At 38.3% G+C, this 22795-nt stretch overlaps 1 protein-coding gene across 1 annotated transcript in view; it reads left to right on the top strand.

Moving 5' to 3' along the window:
* The first annotated feature begins 3540 nt into the window (after positions 1–3540).
* The window catches only part of MARCHF11 (membrane associated ring-CH-type finger 11), a 36886-nt gene continuing 17631 nt past the window's right edge, over positions 3541–22795 (top strand). Inside the window, exons 1-2 of the mRNA XM_034411905.3 lie at positions 3541–4087; positions 19305–19460. Of these exons, the coding sequence (XP_034267796.1) occupies positions 3818–4087; positions 19305–19460 (426 nt within the window). The 5' untranslated portion in view covers positions 3541–3817. The remainder of the gene's footprint in view (positions 4088–19304; positions 19461–22795) is intronic.

The raw sequence follows: 22795 nt of genomic DNA, 5'->3' as shown, positions 1-22795 counted from the left end.
CAACCTAAGAGACAATGACTGACTTATTTTTGACTCTTTGTAGGATTGTGCTCTATATGGACAACAGGCTTGCTACTTTGCATTTGTCTTAGACTTATGGCTTCTTCTAGAATAGCAATTGGAAACTGTAGCCAGGATGACTTTTGTCCAATTTCAGCTGGGGTATCAATTTTGGGCTAACTTAGAACTGGGGACATTGAAGAGGGTCACTCATGATCTTGTCTTCTCCCACATGATTTTATTTATGCATTAGTTTTATAGTGTTGCTTATCTCACTTTCCTGACTCTGGGCAGCTTACAAAGTTGAAAATATAACAGAATAATAGAAAAACAACCAAAGAATATGACCACACAAATTGTAAAACATTAACAATAAAAACTATTAAAACTGTAAAACATATGATTTGTGGGATAGTATGGTATCATTCATTTTCCTAACAGTACCACGTAACAGTTTCTTCACCAACATCACTGAATCTCCAGACCATGTCTTCAGTCTCTTTCAAAAGGCTAACAAAGTCAGAGCCAATCTCACTTTATCTGGGATGATGTTTCACAGGCTGAGCAATATGACAGCAAATGCTCTCCTTCTGTGTCTTGACAGATAACATTCCTTTCTGGATAAAACACATTTTTTTCTACTTCCTAATAGGATAGATCATAGATGTGATTGGGAGAGGTGGGCCCTCAGATATCCCAGTTCTATGCCATGTAGGGCTTTATAGGTAATTACTAGCACCTTGAATTCAGAAGAAAACTGGTAGCCAATTCAATTTGTGGAGCAGACAAATATTACATGATGATGTAGGTGCAGACTGTCCACACCACCAATTTTGCACCAACGGAAGCTTCCAGATGGTCCTCAAGGGAAGCTCTATGTAGAGCCCATTACAGTAATCCATGGAAGAGGTGATCAGAGCATGAGTGACTGAACATAGGACCTTGTGGTTCAGGAATTACTGTAATTCTGCTGTACATTATACATGAAACTGCATCTAATCCAGAATACAGAGGCATGGGCGATTATGGGCATATCTCCTTGGGCTGCATTGGTTACCATTTGACTTCCAGATGTAATTCAGGAAACCTGTAGTTTCTCAAGCTATACAACTTGGTTTTCCAAGGACTGTCTTCCATGACTTCTCCTGGCTTGTACAATTGGGCAGAGTTGCCATGCCCCAGAACCCATCTACTAAGTAGATCCTATCAGGCCCAGCTGATGGGATTTAAGAAACATGCCTTCTCTGTCACAGCACTGCTCTCTGGAACATCCTCCCCTCTTCTTCAAAATACATCTGGCCTCCACCCTGGCCATATTCAAAAGAGCTTTGAAAATCAGGCTCTTTCTCCATGACTTGGGTTAAAATATTGCATGTGTCATTGCCTTTTAATGGTTGTTCTTCTTTTTGGCTGGGGCATTATTTTAAATAAATAAATGAATATCAGCTTTACATGGGACCACCTTAAAGATGACCTGGAAAATTCAGTTGGTGAAAAATCCAATGGCCAATATGCTTATTGGACAGTCTTGTTACTATCACATACCACTATTGCTCTTGGAGTATCACTGGCTATTGATATATAGCCAGTGGGCAAGATACCCAAGCCCTAAATGAGTCAGAGCCTGGGTATCCTCAAGACCATCTATTGTATACAGAATGTATTCTGCATATATTCTGCCTGCCCAGTCATGGGACACTGAGAATGTCTGTTGAAAATCCCCAATTATCCAGAAATATGATGGGAGGGGTGCCCAAAGCAACAATTTTTGTGATGACTCTCCTTTTTGGAACTGCTGGCTTCTGAAATAAATAATATTATTTATTCTTTGGCCTTCTGAAAGATAGTAGAAACTTGACTGTTCCAAAAGGCCTTTTGGACAAGCCCTCTAGAATTTCTGGTACTAAGGATTATTATATTAATTATAATTTGTACTTAATTTTATATTGTATTTCTGTTATTGTATACTATTATTTATTGGTATTACTATTTCCTTGGATGCAGTTGTTGTTTTTGTAGCCCACAGAAGCTAGCCTTGATTGGATTAATATATAAAATATAAATGTAATAAATAAATCAGCCCCTTAAACTATGCAAATAATGTAACAAAATACATTTATAAGGCGGAAAAAATGGTCTTTTCAGGATATATTAACAAATGGTCCTTTCAGGATATATTAACAAATGGTTTAAATAAATAATTTGCTGTCTGCTTTAAAATTCTCTTTTTGACAATTAAGCCATCCACATGTGATATATTTGTGCATATATGGCATTCAGTTGAAGTCTATAGATGTCAAATATTGAGTGAGTTGGAGGATAAGCCTATTTCTCTCCCCCCCCTTCTTGAGCTAATTGTTTTTCCACTGGGTGTGCATGAGCACTTCATGCAAAGTGGGAAAAACTGAGAACATAGCAGGAGACAGAGAATATGTGCATTATATTCTAGTTCTGAGCAGGAGAAAGTGACATATATACATCAGGATCTCCTGCCTGAGGAGGATGAGTCAAATTATTACATTGTATTTCTGTTATTCTATATCATTGCTTGTTAGTGTTAGGATTTCTTCAAATGCAGCTGTTGCTTTTGTTATCCTTAACCGAGGAGGTTTATAAGTGCATAAATTCATAAACTATAAATGCAATAAATGAATCTGCATAGTTCTTAAACTATGTGCTATGATGACATCACGGTTACTTTCTAAAACATCTCTTGGAGAAATATTGCCTTTATGCATTTTGATCTCTTCCCCCTCCTCAATATTTAAGAGAAAATGGGGAAGAAAAAAACCAGGAAGATACAAACAAAGGTGTAACATTTCTCCTTCACTCATGGGAAGAATTCTTACTATACTCAAGACTTTTGAGAGTTTGCGATTATGATTATTCAAGGATCACTGAACAAACGTGGTGGGTTACTCTGAAGCCAATCCTCATATTTGAACTACTGGGACATGGAAGTCAGAATAGAACTGGAAGGGACCTTGGAGGTCTTCTAGTCCAACTCCTTGCTCAAGCAGGAGACCTTATCCCATTTCAGACAGGCGGCTGCCCAGCCTTTTCTTAAAAACCTCCGGTGGTGAAGCACCTACAACTTCTGAAGGCAAGCTGAGAAACATGTTTCAACATGTTTCAACATGCCTGAGAGGGTAAACCAGCGTCAAGACGAGCAGAACAGGTGCGAGAAGTGCAGGCGCTTTTGAGGAAAAAATGTCTCCCCAATGCTTTTGGCGGGGGGCCCTCCGGGGCTTCTGTGAGGGGAAAAGGAAGCGCACTGGGACCCTAGGAGGAGGTACATGATGAAGTCGGCAGGAGGCATCTGGCGCCCTCTGAGGGGAATGGCTGCTTCGTTGGCTGTGGGGGGTAGAAAAGAGCATTTATCGTCGGGGTGGGGGGGGAGGGGGAGGAAGGTGGTCGCGAGGAGGCACGTGTCGCGTGCAGGTGGCGGAGTTTCCCCACCTCCCACCCCCTCTCCGTCTTCCTCCCCCCTTTCGCTCGCGCCCGGTAACGGTCTCTAACGGTTTCTCACCCACCGCATTCTGAGGCAGCCGCTGGCGTCAGAAGCGGGGAATCTCGCGCCCGCACCAAACCGAGGGATGGGGTGGGAGGGAGGAGGACGCTGACACGCGGTGACCGCTTCGCTTGCCCTCGTCAGCCAGCCAGCCAGCCAGCCAGCCAGCAGGCGGCTCGTGCCTGCCTCGCCTCTCTTTCGCTCTCGCCCTGTCCCCTCCGCAGAGCAGGAGGGGGCGGCGACCGGGCAGGGCAGGCGGGTGAAGAAAAAAAAAGGGGGGGGGTCTGTCAGACACCGGTGTCCCCCATGAGCTCCGGTGGGGGAGACGGTGGTAGCCCCGGCGGCGGGGATCTACCGCAGCAAAAACCCACCTCGCCTTCTGTGCCGCCTGGGACAGCAGCTGGGAAAGCGACTGGAGTCCCGCCCGGGCCGGGCCCTAGTAACCGCTCCGCGAAGGGCGGGACTGGCCAGAGCGAGAAACCCGAGACCCGCTCGGTGTGTAGTAACAGCAGCTGGGAAGCCGGCGGGGGCGGTGCCGGCCCCATCTGCAAGATCTGCTTCCAGGGCGCTGAGCAGGTGAGCTCTGGGGTAGAGACGGGCTCAGAGAGGAACGGGGAGAGGGGGGGAGAGTCTTCCATTGACAAGGATGGGCAGGCAGATTTGCAGCCTGCCATCCCCCCCCATCCTGCCCCCCCCCAAATCAGGCAGCAATTGTAGTCCTGAGACCCGATTGGGAACCACAGAGAGTCTCATGCTTCTAAATGACAGGTTAAGATGCCTTAAATGACTTTCAGGGAGGAAGAAGCAGAAAAGGAGGGGGGGTCCCGCACGCGCCTCCGCCCCCGCTCCGTTTGTTATATCTCCCTTAAGGCATACTGCTTCTTCAAATACGATTAGTGAAATAGTAGTAACTCCACGGGCTGCTCATCAGCACCACGGACAGCGCCTGGGGGGGGCTGCTTTAGAAAAGCACTGCAGAAAAGAGGAAGTGAAGAATCCGGTTTCTGGTTTTGCCGCTGGGTTGAATCATCATAATATTGTAGTAGGCGGGGTTAAGCTCCCAGACTAGACATGCTACCTCTTATATGACGAGGTGATAGCATGGTGGTGGCACCTTTTGACATTCAGTAAGAACAAGTAAGGGTAACTTTCTTGTTACAATGGCAAGTTGCATAGAGGCTTGCTAATACATCTGCAGGTCAAAGAATCCGGTATTAATTAACCATTAGCTGTTTTCGGACATACAGCTGCAGGGTTGAATGTCTTTCAATCAAGATAACTTATGCAATTCACTTCAATAAATAGGTGGCTTAGATCAGTATAAATTGTAAACTATCACCTTATAACAGCCTAGTTTTGTATACTTAATAATGCTGCAATATGTGTGTGTGTGTGCCTATATAGACATTTATTACTGGCCTGTGTTAATTTTTATATGGGAGTATCAGTATGAGTGCAGCCTAGATCAGGATGCACCTTCATTTGGATCAAGAATCACACTTATGTATAGCAGAAATTACATTCCAAAACAGCAAACTAGACCAGGACTAAAATAAAAATTGTTTAATTTGAGGGTAAACTTCAGATCAAAGTAATTTAATACAGACAATATTATTGCTTTCCCAATGCCACAGTAAAAAGTATAATTTTGTCGCAAGTTTTCACAGTTTTGGGGATGTGTACCCCTTAGATGTAGTTTTTTTTCTGCATGGATATTAAGGAAGTGGGTATATGCTTAGATTACCACCTGATGAAGTTTCTTTTCCCCCATTCCAGAGGAGGATCTATTAAGATGTCCTGACTCCAGAGGTTTATGAAATCTGATAGATTCTTGAATTTCCAGTGTATTTTCCTGAAGCAAGTATCAATTATTCCATTAATGTTCCTGATGATATATTAATCATCAGGAACATTGAGAAAACAGAAGGGCTGAGAAAACAGAAGGGCCTTTCAAAGCTTAACTCAGTTCAATGAACTGCAAACAAGTGGGTTGTAAATCACAGATATATTAATGGTTATAAATTGTACATCATCCTGAAAATTGAGATTGAGAATAGCAGGGAACCAAGCAGTAGTAATGTTTCTAATCCATGATAAGAATTAAAATTCCAGCAAGAAGTACCAAAAATATCAGGTTCAAGGGTAGCAGATGTCATGTTTCATCCAAGAGCCAGGAAAAGTACAATTTTAGAAATGGTGCCATTGGCAGAGTACCCAAGTAACTTTCTCATTCCATCCAGGGACATCTCATAATAGCCCTGATTAATTATGATTGGACTCTGCAAAACTTTTGCTTCAGTTCCAGCTTTCAATCTTTTATATTTTAATCCAGATCTGATCTTGTTCCCAATCCTAAATGTATTGCCTTTTCTACAATTAGATCAGGAATGTAAAGGTCTGTATCCATTGCCTCATGGTACATTAGGCTCCTCAGCTTCTAAGATGATAGGTTCATTTGCTTAGGATTTTTATATATGTAGCTGGACCCTGAAAGAGCCATTGAGACAATCACTAAATGTACTCTTTGACAATGTTGGAGAGCCGTGGTGACGCAGTGGTTAGAACACAGTATTGCAGGCTACTTCTGCTGATTGATGACTGCCAGCAGTTCGGCAGTTAGCTAAAGGTTGACTCAGTCTTCCATCCTTCCGAGGTCGGTAAAATGGGGATCCAGATTGTTGGTGGCAATATGCTGATTCAGTAAACTGCTTAGAGAGGGCTGTAAAGCACTGTGAAGCCGTATGTAAGTCTAAGTGTTTTTGCTATATGAAATCTAACATACAAACACATTCTCAGGTTTTCTGGAAATAGAAATAAAGCTAGCCAAGAAATAACTGGATTGTATATGGTTCAAATTTATATTGAAACTAACTGAGTTTGGCTTAGTATATTCAGTTACATCTACAATGGCAACAAAAGTCTTATTTTGTATCCTCCATTGCTTTCTTAGGTAGCCAGGCATAATTCTTCAGAAAACAAACAAACAAACAAACAAACAAACAAACAAATTTTCTTATTGCCATTTACTCTGCAAGGCTCAGTGCAGGAGTCCTCATACACCCATTGTAACAGATTAGTGAGACATTTTGAGGATACAATAATTTATTTTCATGGTCCTTAAAACACTGTTTTTGATATCCATTGTACTGAAGTATCTAGTATGTGTCACCTGAGATAAATGAGTGGGATTGTTTCCAGTTTTCATAGTATATGGGTAAAATGTTTGTAATGTATTGCCTATTCTTGAATGGATACAGAGAGTTGTAGATGTATTATGTAATGGAATAGTTCCACCACCTCGAAAGGAGTCAGTGATCGGTTCATTCCTGAAGAGGCTGTCTCTATGTTAAGAGAATTTTGTCCTATTAGGATAAAATATTTTGGGGAAAATATATTTGCGAAATTAATATTGTGAAGTCAATGCCCATGTATTGATAAAAACAGTTTTTGTAAAATTTAAAAATAGGTTTATTTAAATAAAATGTATAATGTTCCCCATTGGCTTTTGCCATTGATTTTTCCTACAGCGGATGTTTCTCTCAGAATTATGGTTGATTTATTGAGAAATACAGCTTTAATAATAATAATAATAATAATAATAATAATAATAATAATAATAATAATAATAATAATAATAATAATAATAATAATAATAATAATAATAATTTTATTTCTATACCGCCCTTCTCCCGAAGGACTCAGGGTGGTGTACAGCCTATTAAAAACACAAAAATATACAGACATCAATTAAAAAATAATTAAAATTATTAAATAATTTCGGCCAAATTAAAACCCAAAAATTTAAAACACCCAATTTAAAATCCTTTACATTGATAGCCCAGCCTGGCAGAGCAGCAGGGTCTTGAGGGCACAGCGAAATACACGGAGGTCGGAGATCTTGTGCAATTCCGGGGGCAGTTCATTCCACAGGGCAGGTACAATTAATGAACACCAATGACCTCAAAATTTTTGTATTAAATCTTCACAAGAGGAAGACCATGTTGGCATTTCCCAAATTCTCAAATGGTTGCAATCCCTCAACAAGAGTTTGTTTGTCATTTAAATGTACTCATAAACTCAGAGCTGTCATTGAGTGCCCAGATAACTTCTGTGGCACATGCACTAATTATGCCTTTTCCTGAACAGAGCCAACCAAGCTACTGTTGTGCAGGTATTGCCAATCTTATGTTTCATTTTTGTAATGTACTGTTCATAGGACTACCCTTGCCCTGGATGTTACAGCTAGGCATAAAATAGCAGCCATATTGCTGAGTAGAATGCCTGTTCATATAACATGTTAAATTTCTGTAAAAGCAATTGCACTAGCTGCCAGTTAGCATCAAACCATATTGTAGTTATGACATATAAAGCATTAAGTAATTTGGGATCAGGATGCTTGATAGAATGCTTGCAATATTAAGACTTACTCAGTCCCTATGGTAATTGGAAGATATTATATTGTAAGTTCCCACTACCACAGAGTATCATTTTATAATAATTCATGGACATACATGCTTGCTCTCTACAATCTGTACCACTCTTTTTCTTGAAATTAACGAGGTCCCTACTGTTGGCATTTTGTAGATGTTTGACGAAGATCTTCACACATTTTCTCTATATGAATATAGTATGAAAAGATTTTTTTGACATGAAATAATAGTTTTTTTCTCATCATATTCAATATCTTTTGAGAAAAATCATCCATTATTCATTATTTCTTAAATGCTTTAAAAGTATTGCATATTGCATACTATTTTTCATTAATGAATGTTATGATTTTTCTAAAATCAATAGCATTAGCATTTTCTCACAACATCCCATTTATCAGTTAATGACCTTAAATTAAACTTTGAACCGTTAAACTACAAAAAAGCTTTATTCTTCATTCCTATCTTTGTCCTACTTAATTTATTTTAGCTGTTCATTTCACATTTACCCATGGAACTGAGTCCCACTTTATGTCAGTGAACTGCTCTTTAACTAATATTACTTTATGTCAAGTTAAAATTTATTTATGATTCAATACCAAATACATGAAAAAGACCAACAATACCATAAATACCGTAAAAGAAGAAAAATATTGACAGAAAGTATTACAAGAAAATACAGTTAACAATAGCATGGGGGAGAAACTAGATGACTTCTATCAGTTATAGCAATTGACAGCAATTTTACAATCTTCTTAGACGTTTCTGAAGAATGGTCACCCTAAAGAAGAGCAATGGCATTATAGCATGTTTTTAGTGATCTGGTGTAACTCGTTGTGTGTGTCAGCAAATGGAGAAAGAGAAAAAAAGAAGAAGCTCAATTCTAGCCTTGAAGGACAGGTGTACTGTCCCAAGGGCTGATGTGTTGACCTGGCTGCTAGCCAGAATTGTTGTGGGGCAGACATAGACAGCATTGCCATTGGCCAGGCCTTGCATATAGGTGTGGGGATCTAGATCCCTGGGATGAAGATCTCGTTAGTTGCTGGACAACATGATACTAGTTTAACCCAAAATTGGAGAGCAAGCAAGAGTGGGAAAAAAATGAGAGGAGAAATGAAGAGACAAAATGACAACTACAAAGACTATTGTAGAATGGAATGGCTGGAGAAGCCAGAAAGAAAATCTAGAAGAAATGTTGATGTGTGTGGAGCAGTTGTCAGTTTGTGGTTGTAGAAAGAGAGCAGAAAACAGATGACTTTCCTGGGGGAATAGAAGCAAAATCCCAGAGAGATGGCATATGGGTAGGAGGGAGATGGCTGGCTATGGACAGAGTGTCAGACTCTTCGGCAAAGCCCTAGTCTCTAGGGAAAGAATAAGAAAAAGATGCCCAAGAGAAGTTCATCTCCTAACAGAGGAGATGCAGATGATGATCATCTGAAGAGATCCAAAGAAAGAATATTAACAGCATTTAGCACACTCGTTCATAAATCCAGCACATTCCTTCCTTTAATTCTCTTGTGGTGATTCCAGAAATGGGCAATGCAGACAAATTGAAGGAAGAAGAAGTGAAGCATTTAGGAGAAGATTTAGAAGGAAGTAATCTTTAGAAAAGAGTTGAGAAGAAATCTAAAACTAGGTAAAAACCAGGATCTTGTTGTAAATATCTATTGTAAATAGTTTTGTTGCATATAGTGAAAAAGCATAAAAGCCTCTACTGCCTTGGTTACCTTGTGTCAATTGTCATCCTTGTACTCTTGAATACACATTCAGTTCTAAAAGAATCCAGTCACACAATGACAGCCCTCTTTGTTACAACAGAATTAAAGTTTTTAACAATTGTAAATATTAAGTTCAATTGTCACTGGGTAAAACAGACATTGTAACAGCACATGTGAAACAGATTCTTTCTCCCTGCCTGAACAGAAAAAAAACAACAGCTTTCATAAGGGAGACTTTTAAATACCAGTGGTTTCTCTAATAGGTAACATCTCAATTCATGCCATGACAAATTGTCTCCTTTGAGGGGCATATATAATATTGAAAAAAATATCTAGGACAATCCAGGGAGGGGAATCAATCGTACTATAAAAGGGGTGGGAAATAGTAGCTCTTTTATTTTGCATATCTAAATCCTAAATCATTTGGTTCAGTTAAATTAAAATTTTATCACGACTCAACTCTAATAATGCTGAGAAGGAAAGACCAACACAAACAAAATTATCATTAATTTCTCTTTTAGGATAGAATAGAACCTATCTAATAAGGTGAGATGAATGAAGGAAAGTCCCTATTTAACTTGCTTTAGCCAAAATTTGAGACAATTGCATCTTAAACAAGCCCCAAGAAAAATGCAGTCTTCTTTCAGTTGCATTCAAGTGTTAAAGATTAAATAATGGACTCATTAATATTAACTTTTTCAAAAACTAAGCAGCGCTGATCTAGCTTATCCATATATTGCTAAAACTTTCATGTCTGTAACCTTTATCTGGGGAAAATTGTACATCATAGGGCAAAATCTTTTCAATCAAGGTACCTCAAATGGGCTAACTTACAGAATGCATCCAAAATTGAGGAATTATGTCTCCCATGGAATTGCTTTTTAAATTTTTTAAGAATAAGATTTGGCAAATTTTGTAAAACACTCTATGACACAAAAGTTGACAAAAAGTATTTTATGGCGTAATGCAAAATGCCATGAAAGATTTCCTGTGCTCAACTCCTGATGCTTGACTGTACTATACAGATCAACATAGGCTACTTTCAGAACAGATACATCTCTGAATATCTTCCTGAATTTCTAAGAACTTTTCAAGTACATTAGTTCTGCCGTTGTTGAAAGTATTGAGGAATCCGGAAAGAAAATCTCATAGATTAGAAAACAGTCATAGATTATTGTCTAGTTTTTAATAAACACTCCTGACTTTTAATCATTTTCTTTCTAAATAAAACTAGTGGTTTATCCATCCATAAGTAAAATATTCTTAGATTTATAACTATAAGTAGAATGAGTTTATGAATCATACTAAGACCCGGTTTGCTTGAATTTCAGTTGTCTGAGTTTGTGCAACATACTAAGCCAAAACTAGGCAAATCAAACTTTGGCTAAGCGATATAAACCAGCCAGTGAGTGGGCCCACTAAAGCAGTGGAACTCTATTCAAGTAATTTAACATTAAAAGAATTTAAATATGGCTGGGATGTCTAAATTGTTTAATGTATAAGAATCAGAATTATAGATTTGAAATTCTGTATTTATTTCCTGTTCCCTTTTTACATAATATTTCAAAACATGCTTGTAGATGAGCCAGAATACCAACTCCACATAGCAACTTCTAATTATTCTAATAAGTAGTAAAAGATAGATCCTACAATATTTCTAAGTCTTTGTAACAGGAAGTTCATGTCCTTGGATGGAAGCTGTGAGTCAGTGAGATCCGTAAATATGCTGTAAATATGCTGTAAATTTAGCTACTTTGATCAAAGCTTAGGGAATTCAGCAAAGTTGCCTATCTGATCACATTTAGATTTTATGCAAGTAGTCTTTTTATATATATTTTTTAAATTAGCAAAAATACTCTTTCCATTTATTGTTTTTTTTAATATTTCTTTTTCAAATTTGCAACTTTGTGTTACTGTTTTTAGTTTAACTCACAGATGCATAGAGCTGACTGAATACATTAATAGATGTAGGTACAGTAACTGCCCTTTTACTTCCTTTAAATTTCATTCCCCCCCCCCCCCCCAGATAGTTACAAGCATTTTGCTAAGCATTCTGCTATGGTTGTGTTTTCATAGTCTACTCATTCTCTTTTCACAGCAGTGTGTCTTTTTCTCCAATCCTTTTAATATGCTTTAATTGGCAGTCTATTTGAACATCTTTTCTTTTAACATATAATTTCATGTCTAGATAATAATGGCTGTTCTGAAATTTAACATCTGTGCTAAATATATTGTTTCCTGACCTAGACAAACTTATCTGCTTCCCTTACAGCTTGGTCTGTGAGCAAGTGCTTTTGGTTGAGTTCATTCCTCCACTAATTTTAGAGGCAATCACAGCAATATTACTGAAAGAGGAAGGCAGCACCATCATGGCTATTTTTTATGAGGCCAATGTAACTGTCAGATGTAAATGCCTTATTCCCTAATGTGTAAATAATGTATATATGGGATATCAGGGGTTAACTTATTCTTTGTTTCTTAATGTATTCATAATTCACCACTCCTACTCTTGGCTCCACCCTTTGTATATATAAGGAGCCACCTTCGCCATTTTCCTTGCTTCTATCTGTGAATATTCAGTGAATATAGAATGCCTACTATAATTAAAGAGAAATATATTTGAATCTCTAACTCTAAATATTATTATTGAGTCTGATCCTAAAAATATTGCAACAAACTGGTAGCAGAGGATGGTTAATTGACTCAATAAATAACTAAAAATGTCTAAGAAAGATAGGCCCAACACCAGGGCCTACAGCAAAGAAATAGAAATTGAACAAGAAATAATCAACGAATCCACAAACGCGATTTCGAGAGAATCCGAAGAATACACCACTGAAGAAGAAGAACTAATAAATGAAAATGATGGCCAGGAAGAAATCGAAATAGAAAATAACGAACTCAGGTCAGAGATACTAAAGATTTTAAAAAGCCAGAAGAATGATGAAAGCCTCATCGCGAACCTCCAAGAAATGCTGAAGAACAGCGGAGCAGCGAGAGAGAAAAACATCGCTAAAGAGAAACCCAAAGACCAAAAAACTGTGAGTGATGTGACTACAGAGAAAGTCGTTATGAAAAAGAAAAGATGTGATCCCGCGCGAAATTTTGAATGGCAGCCATCTTGGTTTCAACAAGCCTCCAAAGTGAGCGAAGCAGAGCCAATCAAAATGCTCAGTTCAAAATTTCTGGCGCCAAAAACGTTATCAGACAACGAAAGTGAAAAGGAGGATTCAAACTCTTCGGAAGAGCCAGAATCAGAAAATGAAAACGACTTAACGAAATCCCAAGTAAAGTCAGCAATGAAGACGCTTTTTGCCGCATTCGGGCCAAAATTAAAAATTTCCAAAGCGCCAACGAAGAAGCAAGCGAACAAGCCGATGCTTCAAGACCTGCACGCTCCCATCCTGACTTCGAGAACGACGACGCCCGAGCCCAGAGAGCCATGTCGATTCCGCCCTACACCGCAGACCGAAGCAAGTGCCAACGCACCCAAAAGAAAGAAAAGAACAGCCGCCGCCATCAGAACTCCTAAGACCGAGCCAGAGACCGACTCGTCTGAAGAGGAACGGAGCGAGCGAGCTGCAATGGAGAGAACCTTCCATGACGACGTCAAAGAAGAAATGAACAACGCGCATGTGCGAAACTACGTAGACGGTCCGGAAAGACTTGAACTGGCCAGAGAACCGCGCAGACTCGTTGCGAGCATTCCCATGCCGTTTTGCAATTTTCTACACTTGCGAGACCACGGACTGCCTCAGGTTGTAAGTAATGGACAAAATAATGTGGGTAACTTACCCAGTGACTTCCCAAAACTTAGAGTTGATGGCATTAATTTACAAGAATGGTATCAACAGCTCCAGGTTGTCTTTATGAAAGAAAATTTACTATTATTTATCACTAGTCCCCCAAGAAGACCTTGGACTTTAAAAATAGATTGTTTACACCATAAGGCATTTTTCTTAATAATATCTAGCGTGTCTCCTGCAATGTATCATAGCATCAAACCAAACCTAACTGTTTCAGAAATAATTCAATGCATGTTTAATTTGTTTCACAGCGATAGTGTAGCTACCACCACAAGAATGTCTAAGGACTTCTTTTCTTCCAGAGTAAAACCAGGGGTTTCCATAAGTGAGCATTTAATATCTTTAAACAAAATAAGAGCTGAGCTGCATTTGAGGGGGGAAGTGATTTCAGATCAAACAATGAAAAGTGTTATTATCAACTCACTTGATTCATCATGGGATAGTTTTATGTCACACTTAGACACCATCAATCTAGGATATTTGTCAATAGAAAGTCTATCTAACAAATTAATAGCAGAAGACAATTCAAGAAAAAATCGCTATAGCAATCACACAGAACACAAACCTTTTAGGAAGGTAGCTTTCCAAGAAAAATATAGTGAAACCCTTAAATGCCACAATTATGGGTCCAGAGAACACAATAGAAGAGATTGCCCCAAAATCTCAAAAGAAAGACATAGGTCAGAATATAGGAATAAATACAATTATAGACAGTCTTCCACAGACAGACATAAATATAGAAGCCCACCAAATTACAGAGAAAATAGAGGGGGCAGAGAAAATTCAAAAGAGAGAAAATCTGGTTCACTGAATGGACTAAATAAACAAGATAGCACCAAAACGCAACCAAATGAGAACAATAATTGGCTTATTGATTCTGGAGCAACTAATCACACCACTAATAACAAAAATATATTGTCTTCATTTACAGAAGATAAGTTTGTAATAAAAGTAGCTAACCAAGAAAAAGTTCAAGTACTAGGCAGAGGGAATGTGACCTTGCCTGGTCTAGGAAAAATAGAGGGGGTATTGTTAATACCAGAAATACCTCATAACATACTAAGTGTCATAAAATTAAGCAGAGATTCTGACATCAATATAGTTTTCTCAAAGGGAAAAGCAACTTTAGAGAAGAATAAAACTAATGTAGGCACTGTGATGATTAAAGGAGGCCTACCCTATCTGATAACAAAAGAAAGATGGTTACATAACATTGATTCAAATATGGAAGATTGCATTGAGGCAGATGATGAAAATATTAGTAACAGTGACAATGATGAATGTAAAATATCTCATGGTCACACAGATACACACAATGAGAAGAAACCAAAAATAGGTAAACCAATACATGACGAGTGTGCTCATATCTTACATAGGAAGTTAGGACATGCAAGTTTTCCTGTAGTACAAAAAATGATTGAACACGCAGAAGGTGTCAAAATAAAAAATTGTGAAAATTATTTGGAATGCTCAGTATGTAAATCTACTAAATTAAAAACTAGTCCCAGGCCAAAAAAATCCACCAGATCAACTAACAAAATTTTTGACTTAGTACACATGGACTTAGTTGGTCCATTAACTCCATCAATCACTTATAGAAAACGTTACTTCCTAACAATAGTAGACGATTATAGTCGCTATGGTTTTGTTTACACATTAAAACACAAGGATGAAACCTTTCAAAAATTTAAGGAATTTTATAAACGCATAGAAACACAACATAATATCAGAATAAAACAAATTATGACAGATAGGGGATGTGAATTCATGTCTAAGGAATTCTCCCAATGGTTAAAGGATAGAGGAATGTTACATTACACATCTAGTCCATTTTCTGCGTTCCAAAACGGGATTGCAGAGAGAAAGAATTCCACATTACAAACCATGATTAGATGCACATTAGAGGATGCTGGTTTAGGCAAACAATTTTGGTCAGAAGCCCTACATTATTCAAATTACACTCAAAATAGAACCTGGTCCAGTATTGTGAATAAGACACCATATGAGGTGATGTATAATAGGAAACCAAAATTAGCACACATGCACATATTTGGGGTCACTGCAGACGTACACATACCCAAACAATTGAGGAGAAAGGGAGAAAACGTATCCAGAAGATTAAGATTTATGGGATATGAAACTGGCACCAAAGGGTACAGATTCATTGATAATAATAATAAATTTATAGTTTCTAGAACAGCTGTGTTCCATGAACAGGCCAACTGGTCTAAATTACATCTTAATGAAATATTTCCGAATAAATGCAAGGATACCAAATCTCGTGAGGAAGGGACAATAGAAAATCAAAATATTAACAGAAGCAAAAACAAAACCAAAACATGGACAAATAGTAAACACAAAATAAAGACAGACACATTAACAAAAAAGGAAGCAAGATATTTGCATGACTACCATAGCAAACCAGAAAGAACTATTAGGAACAACAGAAATCAAATACCAAATAAATACAAAGATTACATAATGCATATGGATGGTGAACAAATAACACCTAATACATATGAGGAAGTATTAAAACTACCTCGTGAAGAAAAAGAAAAATGGGAACTAGCTATGAAAAAAGAGATGGAGAGCTTACAAGGATTAAATGTATTCACACCTGCGATTGCACCCAAAGATAAAACAATTATTGGTACCAGGTGGATTTATAAAATTAAGAATCTAGAAGGAGGCAATACCTTATACAAAGCTAGATTGGTTGCACAAGGTTATGCACAAAAATATCCGGAGGACTATACTGACACATACTCCCCCACAGTAAGAACAGAGAGTGTTAAAACAGCTCTAGTAGTAGCATCCACACTCAATCTTGATGTATTCCAATATGACATACAGACTGCGTACCTACACGCAAAACTAGATAAGGAGATATACGTAAGAGCACCTCACAGTCAATACACTAATAAAAATGAAATTTGGCTATTGAACAAGAGCTTATACGGATTAAAGCAATCTGGCAAAAGATGGTACGATTGCTTGGTAAAAGTACTTAAAACCATGGATTTCAACGCTACCACTGCTGATAACTGTTTCTTTGTCAAAAAGAGTGATGATCACGTTGAGTTTGTATTGATCTACGTAGATGATATTTTATATATAGGAAAACACAGAGAGAGAAGAGAAATCTTTGTAAACAAGTTAAATGAACATTTCTCGTTGAAATCTCTAGGTAAAATAAACAAATACCTTGGTGTACAAATTAACAAAACTAGAAAGGGTTTCAAACTTACTCAGAAAGATAAGATTATTGAACTTCTAAACAAATGTAATTTAAATAATGCCAAACCCTGTGACACTCCTATGCAAACTGATTTCCTTAGAAATACTGATGAATCTTCCCCTGAATTCAAGGATAATACATTCTATAGATCAGTAATAGGTTCACTTCTTTATATATCTAATTGGACCAGACCAGATATTGCATTACCACTCAATTTATTATCAAGGCACGTTAGTAAACCAACAATGTATCACTGGGAAGCTGTCAAAAGAATTTTAAGATATCTGAAAAGTACATTGGACTTTTGTCTAGTATTAGAGCCTAGTGATAACAAAGAACCAAGACTTACATGTTACGCAGATGCGGATTGGGCTGGAGATACATCATGCAGAAAAAGTACCTCTGGTTATATTTTTCTGTTAAATGACTGTCCAGTTTACTGGTACACTGGTAAACAAGAATTGGTAGCCACTTCAACCACAGAAGCGGAGTATGTTTGTTTATCCAAAGCTGCAAATAACCTTGTATGGTTTAATGATTTAATTTCAGATGTTTGGAAAAAACCTGCTTTGCCTTTTGTTATGCATGAAGACAATAAAGCGGCCATTGAAATATCTAGATCCGATGCCATTGGACAAAGATCCAGGCATATAGATATAAAATTTAAGCATGTGAGACAATTGTCCCAAGATGGATTTATCAAAGCAGTACATTGCGATACCTCTGAACAATTGGCTGACATATTGACGAAGCCTTTACCTTCTAAACAGCACAAATACTTAACTTCCAGATTGTATGTATTATATTGTCCTGAATCTGAATGTAATTGGTGTTGTATAGCGAACCGGCATTTAGAGGGGGATTTGTCAGATGTAAATGCCTTATTCCCTAATGTGTAAATAATGTATATATGGGATATCAGGGGTTAACTTATTCTTTGTTTCTTAATGTATTCATAATTCACCACTCCTACTCTTGGCTCCACCCTTTGTATATATAAGGAGCCACCTTCGCCATTTTCCTTGCTTCTATCTGTGAATATTCAGTGAATATAGAATGCCTACTATAATTAAAGAGAAATATATTTGAATCTCTAACTCTAAATATTATTATTGAGTCTGATCCTAAAAATATTGCAACAGTAACTATCTGTAGAAGAGCTGAATAGCAGAAACATCTTTGATTTCCTCAATTAAAAACTGTTAGCTGTTTTGCTCATAAATTTAGCCTGGCATGAGGGAAGTGTTTTTTGTGAGAGCTTGATCTTTCTCACATCTTGAAGCAAATTCAGTAGAACTGTAGAAGACTGAGAAGACCTTATTCTATTTTAGAGCAGGTCTTCATCTGCTGACATGATAATCTTCATTCCGAGTAGAATCTACATTGAAGGCCTAAATGAGAAAGAATGAAATATATATCTTCAGAATAATAATACTTCTCTTTTCATAGATGTCATACAGGTAGTCCTCGACTTACAACAGTTCGTTTAGTGACCACTCAAAGTTACAATGGCACTGAAAAAAGTGACATGACCATTTTTCATACTTATGATTGTTGCATCCCCATAGTCACATGATTTACATTCGGATGCTTGACAACTGACTCATATTTATGACAATTGCAATGTCCCAGAGTCATGTGTTCACCTTTTGTGACCTTCTGACAAGCAAAGACAAAGGGGAAACCAGATTCACTTGACACTATGTTACTAATTTAACAACTGCAGCAATTCACTTAACAAATGTGGCAAGAAAAGTCAAGAAATCAAAAAAGGCAAGAAAAAGGCAAGAAAACAAATGGGCAAAACTCACTTAACAAATTTCTTACTTAGCAACTTAAATTTTGGGTTCAATTATAATTGTAAATTGAGGACTACCTGTAGTCTAATAATTAAGGATTACAATCTGAATTACTGCTGTGTATTAGAATTTTTATATATCCTTACAGTTGTTACATGCATATGTTTATTTACTCAAGTAAAGTCTGAAATCTGATAAATGAGGCAACATAAATTTTTGTATTGTATCAATATTTGAGCAGTTTTGATTTCTTTGAAATGATGAAATAAAGATAGACTTTAAAACAAAGACTTTAAAACAAACAAATAATCAAGAATGTTTTTGAGAGCCAATGTGTTGTAGTGCAATTTGGGTGTAGATTGCTAGACTAGGAGCAGGGAAATCTAGTTCTCCCTAAGAAAACAGCCAGTTTGGTGATTTGGATAAGACATTCCCTCTTATCTCTCTCAGATTCTGACAAGCTGGTTGAAAAACAAAGAGCCTTGTTACTTCATACATTGAAAAACTTTGTTGTGAGAACCAAACAAACATAGTGCAAAACAGATCCTCAATTGTGGGAGAAACTCAAGTCTAAGAAAAACAACATAAAGAATGTTTATTTATGAATTTGTATTTTTCATTCCACAGTTGAGATTAATTTGAGAATAAGAAAGGTAACGATGATTGCAAATGAATCTGCAAAATGATGTTATTGAAAGAAAAAACTAGATTTATTCAGCCAATAAGACCATTTTTGAAAAAAAATGTGTTGCATTTTGGAATTTTAAAAGTTTAATATTGATTTAAATTTTTAATCTTTTTCTAGGGTGAGTTGCTAAATCCTTGTCGCTGTGATGGCTCTGTAAGATATACACATCAACTCTGCCTACTGAAGTGGATCAGTGAAAGAGGATCATGGACTTGTGAACTCTGCTGTTACAGATACCATGTTATAGCAATTAAAATGAAAAGGCCTTGCCAGGTAATATAAAATAATTTCCACTATCAATATATCACATGAACATAACACATTTCTTTTAACCATTTCTTCTCATGCTAAAATTTAGGGAAAAGTCCATCCTCTCAATCTGCAATAATCTTTTTAAAAATGCATAAGGGTACCAGCACAAAATGTCCTCCTAATGCAAATAACAGAAGGTTTTTCCCCTTTTAAGAAAAGAGACTTTATCTCCCTAATATGCTGGATGCCTTGTAAAGTAGGTCAGCTGGACATATTCTCTTTTTGTTGTAGTAGCTGAGAAAATTCCTCAGTGACGTGAGGCAATTAAAGTACAAGCTTTACATTTATATTACCTTTCTTCTTTGCTAAAGTGGTAGACTTTTGTATGGTCTGCCCTGGGTGTCTGATTGATCCAGAAGGCTTCCTGAGGGTGCTTGAGGATTTCCCTGTAATCTGGTGGGCAATCCTAGTTGCTTTCTAGAATAAAGAAGTGACAAGAATGCTGCCAATATGAAAAGTCCATTGATTTATCTCTGAGAAATGAAAAGAATGAAGAGATCTTTAGAATAAAAATACTGGGAAATAAACAGTGAATATGATAGGAGCCTATGTTTGGGCCTACCTTGAGACAATGCAATAGTATGCTGTTAATTGTGTCATAGAATGGTATGCAGCTGTCTTGTTTTGAATAACTTAGTTCGTATTGGGGATGAGTGGTTGGGACAATACTCTTGCTGTTCACTGTGACGTGTCTACCTATATTATTATTATTATTATTATTATTATTATTATTATTATTATTATTAGTCACTCAAGCCAGATGTTTACAGTGGATTTGGCATTTTTATACATCTATCAAGTTCTTCCTAAGGACCTGGGATAGACAGATGTTCTTGTTTGATGATGTTATTGGCATCATTGCAGGATGTTAGCTGTTTCAAGTAAAAATGCTATTTGACATTGACTGATGGTGATTTTGTCAATGTTGATGGTGTTCAAATGATGCTCCATATGTTTTAGGATTGCACCCAAGGCACCTATTAGTATTGGTTCCGCTCTAAAGATTCTGCCAAAATCAAAACTAAGTCATCTATAGTAGCTCTTAACTTTTATGATTCTTTCTTAATTTTTATACCTGCAATCTTTTCATATTGTATTATATCTCTATTTAGTATTTCAAGAACTAAAATAAATAAGAGAAGAGATAGTGGGCAATCTTCTCTTGTTCCCTTTTGTATTTCACATGGTTTAGTTAAAACTGTGTTCATGATTATTTGTGCTGTCTGTGAGATGTTAATCAATAGAAAGAAGTTGTTTCTCAACCTAGAAAGATAATCATGATAGTCTATTATACATTACTACCTCAAGTCATGCTAGAAATGGTGTGGAAATCCTGACTTGGTGTCTTGAGATATAGGTCTAAATCAGGGGTGGGTTCTAAATTTTTTTACTACCGGTTCTGTGGGCGTGGCTTATTTTGTGGGTGTGGCTTGGAGGTCATGTGACTAGATGGGCGTGGCTAGCTGGTCAGAGTCATTTCTGGAAGGTCCTCGCACTTACGACCAGTCCTCGCACTTACGACCCAACTCATTTGTTTGCTTTTAACACTGATCAGCTGTAGGATGGCCCCTTGAAGCCCCGCAGCAAGAGTTTAAATAGTTTTTTTCCCTCTAGTCATCAGCTGGGTCTCAGGAGGCAGCAATAGATTGGGGGTGGGACCAAATAAAAGGTAAGAATAACGTGGGGGGGGCGGGGGCGGGGGTGGAGAACCGGTTCGGTGACGTCATATCACCGCTACTGGCTCGGCCGAACCGGACCGAACCGGGAAGAACCCACCACTGGTCTAAATGAGCCAAAACAAATTTAATCTGAATCTAATACAGAAATAGCCAGGCTTCTGGTGATTGCTCTGGACAAAGTTACTTGTCCTTTGAAGGAACAGTTCTGAATTTTGGATGTCTTTCTAGACTTATGACTTCTACTGGAAATGGAAGCCATGACCAGAGTGGCATTTGCCCAATTGTGCTGATTGCAGCCCTATCTGCCAACAGTGACTCATGCCAGTGGTGAAATCCAATTTTTTTTACTACCAGTTCTGTGGGTGTGGCTTGGTGGGCATGGTGTGGCTTGGTGGGCATGGCAGGGGAAGGATATTGCAAAATACTCCTGGGGGAAGGGTATTGCAAAATCTCCATTCCCACCCCACTCGAGGGGAAGGATACTGCAAAATCCCCATTCCCTCACCACTCCTGGGGGAAGGATATTGCAAAATCTCCATTCCCACCCCACTCTGGGGCCAGCCAGAGGTGGCATTTGCCGGTTCTCTGAATTACTCAAAATTTCCGCTACTGGTTCTCCAGAACCTGTCAGAACCTGCTGGATTTCACCCCGACTCATGCCCTCATCACTATATAAATAGGCTTTGTAATGTACTCTGCATCCCATTGCCTCTTACAAGATCCCAGAAGTTTTAGTGGACACAAATGTTAGTGTTGAGAGCCAATTCTCCAGTGAGTGAATCCAATTCAAAATGCTGTTTTTGGCTTATAAAGACTTATATATTTAAGTTCAAGGATATTTTATGGACTGTCTGCCCAGCCTGGACACAAGCAGGAAGTGGATGCTTTAGGGCAGTGGTCACCAACTGATGGTCCGCAGAAAAATCATTTGCATTTTTTATATTGCGCTAAATCAGGGGTTCTCAAACTATGGCCCCCTGGGACAGATACATGCAATGAACACTTGTGTTTCTACAAAGAGTCTCCTCCTTCAGAGTCTTTTTGTGTGGGTCGGAGGGGGGGAGAAATTCCAACTTGGGGTCTGCTTCGGCTTCCTGGTCCAGGGCTTTGGGTAAAGGCTGGAGGGAAGTGCCGCTGGTGGCAAAGAGCTGGAGGGCCTTGTTCCAGTGGGATTGCATCATGGCCTGGAACTGGCTGACCATCTCAGCCCACTGAGCCTCCAAGCGCCTGTACCTGGTCTTGCACTCCCGCAGGTCTTACCTCTGCTTGGAAAGCCTATGCTCGGAGTCCTCAGTGAGGTGCTTCTACTGAGCCTCCTTCTTGGTCAGATCCAATTTGAACTGAGCTGTTTTGCCAACTCTTCCTTGTGGTGGCTGCTTAGCTCCAACAACTGCTTCCTGTTGGGGCCCTAAGGAGCCTAGGCAGGTAGGCAAGGAGTGGCTGGGAGGCGAGGGAAAAGTAGAAGCTGGCGAGGCACCCCTCGATGTGAGTGACATTGAGTTGGCTATGCCAACCCAGTCATATGACCACCTAGCCACACCCACCCATCCAGTCATTAGGTAGATCATATTAGTGGTCTGTGGGATTTAAAATTATGAATTTAGTGGTCTGTGAGGT

The sequence above is a fragment of the Pantherophis guttatus genome, chromosome 3 (assembly GCF_059756535.1).
Source record: "Pantherophis guttatus breed Tessera chromosome 3, ASM5975653v1, whole genome shotgun sequence".
Taxonomy (NCBI): Eukaryota; Metazoa; Chordata; class Lepidosauria; order Squamata; family Colubridae; genus Pantherophis; species Pantherophis guttatus.
Note: the sequence above shows the minus strand (reverse complement) of the source record. Positions and strands in the feature narration are given on the sequence as shown.